The sequence below is a fragment of the Lathyrus oleraceus genome, chromosome 4, assembly GCF_024323335.1.
Source record: "Lathyrus oleraceus cultivar Zhongwan6 chromosome 4, CAAS_Psat_ZW6_1.0, whole genome shotgun sequence".
In the NCBI taxonomy this organism is placed as follows: Eukaryota; Viridiplantae; Streptophyta; class Magnoliopsida; order Fabales; family Fabaceae; genus Lathyrus; species Lathyrus oleraceus.
In genome coordinates this window covers 74,759,879-74,766,945 of record NC_066582.1, presented here as the reverse complement: position 1 = coordinate 74,766,945, position 7,067 = coordinate 74,759,879, and the positions used below count along the sequence as shown (strand labels likewise).

At 33.1% G+C, this 7,067-nt stretch overlaps 1 protein-coding gene across 3 annotated transcripts; it reads right to left on the bottom strand.

Moving 5' to 3' along the window:
- Positions 1-2,693: 2,693 nt before the first annotated feature.
- On the bottom strand, positions 2,694-6,281 carry LOC127073485 (translocase of chloroplast 90, chloroplastic). Of its 3 annotated transcripts, XM_051014642.1 has the most exons (4): positions 6,007-6,281; positions 5,756-5,792; positions 5,536-5,670; positions 2,694-5,341 (listed from the first exon to the last, which is right to left on the bottom strand). In XM_051014642.1, the coding sequence occupies exons 3-4, from the start codon at positions 5,660-5,662 to the stop codon at positions 3,114-3,116; spliced, it is 2,355 nt and encodes a 784-aa protein (XP_050870599.1). In that variant the 5' UTR covers positions 5,663-5,670; positions 5,756-5,792; positions 6,007-6,281; the 3' UTR covers positions 2,694-3,113. The 3 variants fall into 3 exon arrangements, with proteins under 3 accessions (XP_050870599.1, XP_050870597.1, XP_050870598.1); XM_051014640.1 differs by lacking the exon at positions 5,756-5,792; XM_051014641.1 differs by lacking the exon at positions 5,756-5,792 and having other exon boundaries at positions 5,536-5,667.
- Positions 6,282-7,067: the final 786 nt, after the last annotated feature.

Sequence of the window (7,067 nt, the reverse complement as noted above, 5' to 3'; positions counted from 1 at the left end):
GATCAAAATTTTGGGGAAAACTCCCTCTTAAATCCCTTTACTTATGTCTAATATGAAAATTGTAGCAGTGCTAAAAATAAGGGGTACGATAATATAAAGTTTCTATGGTACTAAAACCCTAGATTTTCATTTACTCGTGGGCTTAGACCATTTGACAATAATCATAGTGTACTATGTTTTGTTGGAAATATTAAAGAATTTGAGTTGATTGATTTTTTATGTTTAGCATAGTATTGACATCCTAGATGTGACCAATCAGTCTGCAATAGAAGATAATGAGTTTGAAAAAGTGGTTGAACAAGGTGTTGAGAAATGGATGTTGAATAAGTGAATGATGAGGGAGCTAATTAGGAGTTTATGATGATGTTGATGAAGAGGTTAATTAGGAGGTTCATGAGGAGGCAAATGAGAAGGTTCACATGAATGATCATGAGGAGGTTAATGAGGATAAAGAAATTGGTTTTGATGATGACATGAGTAGTGTGAAAAATGATGTTGATGAAATTTATTTTGATGAACGCAATATTGATAATGACATTGACATTGACTAGACCATAGTACTTCTCAATGAGGCTACAAAACAACCCAAGCACCATCCTATTTTTTATATTGAGAATTGTTATTCAAATGAGAGCATACTCCACCGTCATATGATGTTGAAGATGATATTGAGAGGTTTCTAAAATTAAAAAAGCAAAAAATTTGAGCTTAGAATGATGTTCAAGGATAAGTTATCAATTAGAGATGTCATAAAAGAATATGTAATGGAGAATTAGAGCGTCGTCGTAAAAGTAAGAAGAGACTAGTTGTTAGATGTATGAAAGGTTTTTCCATTTATATAAGGTTAGATAGAAAGAGTGAAATCAATTTTGGCAACTTGTAACTTCAACATTGAACATAATTGTCATAGGATAGCTAAGAATAGACAAATGAAAACTAACTTACTGGCTCATAAAATTGGGTATACACTTAGACATTGTCATGATATTAAATCTAGAGGTTGGTGGGTGAAGCCATTCAGAAGTGAGGCGTGAAATTGAAAAAAGGCCTAGCTTTACCAAGGTAAAGAAAATGACAATTGAACTGATTCAAGTGCTGGTCATAAACAATTCACATATCTAACGAGTTATGATGAGGAATTAAAAAAGTCAAATCAAAACAGATACATTTATTAATGAAAATGAATCAAATGGGAAAGATTACATACATTGTATACATCAATAAACATATCTTATAACTAACACAATAATTAAACCTTCTTCCATATTTTTTTTAAATCCATGATGTCATAAATGGCGATTAAATGCATGCTAACATCTATTTCCTCTTTTTCATAGAACAAATTGGTTCTTGGTTGAAAAAGAATAACTAGAATATGACATGGTGAAAGAAAAAAAATGAAGAAATAAAAAGATACCATATTAAAGGATAGAGGGCAAATGATTGATGCGTAATAATGACGAAGAAATGATAGATGTAATTAAAGTAAGGACGAAAAAGAGACCTACGATGAATCTGAATCGTAAATTAGAATATTAAAATAAGGGTTAAATATACGATACTATTGTAATGTTAGCAAAAATTTGTTTACCCCCATAAAAAAAATTGGATTCCTCCTTGAAATGTTAAAATTTTATGTCTTTTGTCCTCTAAACGTAAAAGTTATCCCTGTAATTGTTTTTTTTTGTTTACCCCAGATTCAATGTTCAAATTGTACGCTTAGGGAAGAAACAAAAAATATATCTTACAATGGGGAATCCAGAACTCGTTTGTCCTATATTTAATATTTAAAATAATAATAATAATAATAATAATAATAATAAATTAATGTATATTAAAAAATAATTTTCACTTAAAAGTCATATTGAATGGAGATTAAAATTCAAATAAAATAAAAAGAGATCAAAATAAGTGATTTTTAAAATGGAATAAAAAAACATATTTAAGTCTAAGATTTTTATAATAAATACTCTCTCTAGTCTCGTATACGAACAAATATTATTTTAAAATTCATTAAATAACTAATGATTTATATAAACAAATATTTTTTTTAAAAAAAATATTAAATAATTAGTATATCTAATCCAATATATAATATTGGAGACATGAATAATCAAATGTTTTGTGAAATCTAATTCCATAGTCCATTACAAATTATATCATCCTCTACGATGAAATCTAAATTATACCATAGTGACATCTAATTTATTCATTTAACTCAACTGCATGCAATAACATTAATTGAAAACTGATTATTTGGTGAAGATTTTCAGTAAACTCTCCTGTGAAAATCTTAATGGAGAGAAACCTAATCCTTAGATTAGTTGAAGGAACCCTTATGGTCTTTTGAATTTTGTCTTTCCATTCACCCAAACTTTTTTGCAAGTTTCACACTTGTAGAACTCGAACTAAAAAATATGACAATTATTCTAGTGAAGTTTCAAGTTGAAACAAGTATGATTTAGCTTGACTCTTTTAAGCCTGAAAATTATTTTTTAAGCATTTATTAATAAATCAATGCTACTTTGAACTTAATTATTGTTTCCGTTGACAAGTAGTAAGAAGTTATTTTACATGCCTCAAGGTGAATATACACAGCCTTGTGATGATAGGCACCCACAAATAATTCAAATCCAGCATATTGGAACAAGTAAATGCAAAACCTCAGATTAAAACTACAATATTGCAATAGCTCCTGTTGAACCGAGAAATTCATATACTGACTTATTTGAACAAATCACAGAAAAATAAACCAGAGTTTCTGAGCTTTAATGTACAGTTATGACTATTTACTACAAATGAACATCTATAATTGGGGAAGCACCCAAATACTGATTATTGAACAACAATTCACAAAAGGTTACAGGTTCAAGATGCCAGCCTTACCTAAAGAGAGTTCAAAAACTGGAATCTGAAGTATAGTGAAAAATAAAATAATTAACTCTTCAAAAAAATCCAATTCTAATTTCGTTTTCCCTGGAAGTGAATATAGTCCATATCTATCCTTTCCTGCAGTATGCTTCACCACTTTTCACTTTTTCCCTATCAAAATAGAAGAGTATCACTAAACAAACAGAACCTAATATCTTTCCATTACTTTCTTCAATGTTGTACTAAATCTCCTTTTTAGATAACACAACCTTCAAAATTGAGAAAACTGCAACCAGTGCAATTTGTAAATGCTCAGAACTACTAATCTTTATACATATCTGCCCCATTTTGCGACTATTTAGATTAGCACTAGCAGTTGCTTTCAGGCTTCGACTCAACCTGAGCTCAGATTGTAAACTTCCACTCAACACTGTCTCTTTATTGAAAGAGAGGACTGTCATTGTCATGCTTAAATTGTCATTTCTTACAGGATAGTCTTCACCACGTAAACAAGTTTCAAAACTTCCACCATACGCCACTTGTCCATGACCTTCCATGCGGCCAGCATTAACGACAAATTTTAATCTCTTTCCGATTAGCAAAGTATCTTCAACTTTTGCACCAGTGTAGTATTTCTTTCCGAAAGATGTCAAAGAAACACCGCAATCAGCAATATTGTGCTTTATGTTTTTCAATCTTGTGTCGGTGTGAACGGTATAAACCATATCTTTACCAGCAGATTGAACATCAACGCCGATAGAATAAGTAGAACCCAGTGGATTAACATAAGTTGCAGCACACTCAGATTGAATATTGAAATCCTGCTTGTTCTTATGCATTTGCCCTACAACCGTGCCTGATACATTCTTCTTTATTTCAGTAGATATCTCCAAGTTTATACCATCAAAACCCACATCGTGATCCCATCCTTGGGGATCAAGAACAGGTCTCACAAGCCACTGGTCACTATCAACAAGGCAGCGATATCTATGTACAGCACAGTCCGAATCAAAACTTAGAGGAACAGCCATATCCGGTAACTGAATAGGTTCAGGAGGAGCCTGTTGATCATCAGGATTATCACTATTTAAAAACTCTTGTTCTTCTAAGAGCAACTTACCCTTGCGCTTACGACACTCTTCTCTCATTTGTTTCTTTAAGTAAAGGGTCTCCCTGTATTCCAATTCATCCAGATAATCTTCCTTCTGCTGCTTGGACAACTTTTCAAACTGGGATTTTGTCAATATTCGTATGGATGGAAGTTGATCATACTCATCTCCTTCTTCCTTGTCTGAAAGTAAAATTTCCTCCATTTCATCATCAATTCCACTTTGATTAGATACAGGGCGATGACGTAACAGGGACGAAAGGAGATGGGGCAGAGAAGGAACTTGGGCACTATTTGCTGGTCCTAGTTCTACGCCATTCTGAAACTTAAGGAGGGAGTTTACATCGCCCAGAACTTTGGTACAAACGCAAAATAACAAGAGTTGAGATCTCCAAACCTGTCCATTAGGAAGAATTTTCTCCCCCGTAATATTTCTTGGGCACTGAGGATGGTTCTCAACCAAAAGTGCAGGGTTTTCAAGCCTTGAATCTAACATTGCCTGTTGTATATACTGCTGTATTAGATTAGTACATTTAGATATATATGAATCATAATTAACAGTATATCCCTCAGGTCCTTCTGGAATAGCTGAGGAAGAATGAGTCATGACTAGGATAGTGTTGAACCAGATTGCTGCACCAAATACTTCGGTTATGAGTTTCAAAAGTGGAAGGTCACTATAACCAGAATTGATAAGATCAAGACGTTCAAAATATAAAACGATGTCTGGAGGGGATTTCCTAATGAATCTCTTAACGGACAGCATGATCCTCTTATTTCTCTTCACACTATTGGTAGATGGAGGCAGGAAACCAGGGGTATCAATAAACGTTATGTTAAGCCCATTTACAGTTCCCACAATTTCTTGGATGCAATCAGTAGCAGGTTGAAAAGCATTCGTCGTGGCTTTTTCTTGATCAAATATAGAGTTTATGGTAGCACTTTTACCAACTCCTGTTTTACCAAGGACAAGTATTCTGCAGGAGAACTCCAATTGGGGCACCCCAGTCGCCTCCTGATGATTTGCTATTGCTCGGGCTCTACTGCTACTAAGGTTAACTCTTTTCAGATCCAATTCCTCGGTACGAATCAAAGTTGCCAGGTGCATCCGATAAAGAACCTTTGCAACCAAGAGGTTTTCTTTTGACTGGTTGAGGCGCTGGAGCAGGCGCAAAAACTTAACTTGGAGATCCTCAACCTTTGCCAAAGTATCCTTCCGTCTTCCATTACTGCTATCTTGAGATTGAGAAATTTCTGCATCTGAACCTTGCTGCAGTGTGGAACTACTCTGATTACTCTGATTGGCAGAAGAGTTTGATGTGCCAGACGGAATCGGCAATGCTACACTATTAGCTGTGGGAGCTGAACATCACAAAAGGCATGTATAAGTTACATCAGAAAACCTTTTTACTTTCGGAGCATATGCTTACAGGTATATGATCATACTCCTCCAACGTTAACAAAAGCAAGACTCTACTTAGAATTGAATGGCTGTGAGAGATCGTAACAATGATTTTTCAATAATTTAACATGAAAAATAAAAAGCAAAGTTGTACCTTGGTCATTAAGATCTTCATTCGGACGTTCTTCCTCATAGAAACCATTACCGCCTGATAACGGCGTGGGCGATACCAATGATTTGGAAACTATTTGGGATAAAACCCAATCTCTAAAACCTTTCATCCTACCTACTGCAACATATCAAAGGAAGAATTCATAACTCCATGCACAAATTAAAATCACAATCTAATAACACCAAGCCAAAGAGAAACTTACAGTTTTTCTTAAAATGAGAATAACACCTCCAAACATACTAGCATTAAACCACAAGAATTTCCATAAATAAGCATAAAAACAAAAACAACAATTTCAATCAATTTGTTTCTGAAGCACTTGTGTTAATCGATACGTATCAGTGCAGTGCAGTGCAACTAAGGAACATGATAATCAGCAAACAAATTGTAGCAAATATTAAAATTAAACAAAGAATTTTAAAAAATTGAAAAGTCTATAAGCAAGTAGTTCACCTAACATGCAGTATATGAAGCATTTTTGTGGTGAGTGGGTAACCCTAATATCGGGGAAAGGAACAAGTGGTGGATGCAAAACACGATGAATGGGAGAAAGAGCTGATACGAAGATGAACGTGAAGGGGGTGTAGTACGAGAGAGATGAATCGATGAGGAAGAAAACGAAAATGTGAAGATAGAGATTATGGGGATAAGACGCGGAAAGAGACGAACGAGAGAAGACGATACACACATTAGGTTACTCTATTTTTTTTATTTTGTTTTATTATATTTTTTGTTTTTATTTTAATGTGGTGCTATGGTAAAGCTATGGTTCTATACATGAGAATATTGTTTCAAAATTTTTATGGTGTTATGGTAAGGCTATGGTTCCGTACAATTTTTGTGGTGCTACAATTTACTCTTTCAAAAAATTTATGGTGTTATGGTGCTAAGACATGAGAATATTGTTTTTTACTTGATGGCATGAAGCTTTGTGTTTATTCATAAAGAATAAATTATGTTTTGTACTAAGTATCTTCTTTCATTGTTGGTTCGTGTAACGTGTTTTATATGTTTTATTGTTAATGTAAATTAGATATACGCTTTTCATTGACATTATATTTTATCAATTTTGAAATATTTGATGATTATTCTGATGGTGTCTTTGGAGGGTTCACCATCATTATGATAATTCAATCTATTTTAAATGATATTGGTATGTTGTTAGTTATTGTGAATTTTTGATTATGATTTTGTTATTTTAATTTATTATTATATTTTAATTTTTAAATTCTCGTAATTTATGTTGTTATAGATCAATTAAATTTGAATGAGGTTGACATTGAGAATGATGTTGAACTCAATTATGGATAAAAGATTGATCAAAGTAATGATATTGTTGGTGGGAAAGAGGTTGCGGTTGATTTTGATACAAATGATTTTGATGAATAAGGAGAATCCAATATTGAAACAATTTTTCCTCATTGGAACTAAATTTATTAGACATTAGAGTTATTTGTTGGTGAGAATATGGACATAAAGAAGTCTATAGGGGGTTGAATAGACCTTCTTCCTTA

Excerpts from the sequence above, each read along its gene's own strand:
- LOC127073485 (XM_051014640.1), bottom strand. Across the intron at positions 5,342-5,535 it reads TGAAGATCTTAATGACCAAG|CTCCCACAGCTAATAGTGTA; the intron begins GTACAACTTTGC and ends TGTGATGTTCAG.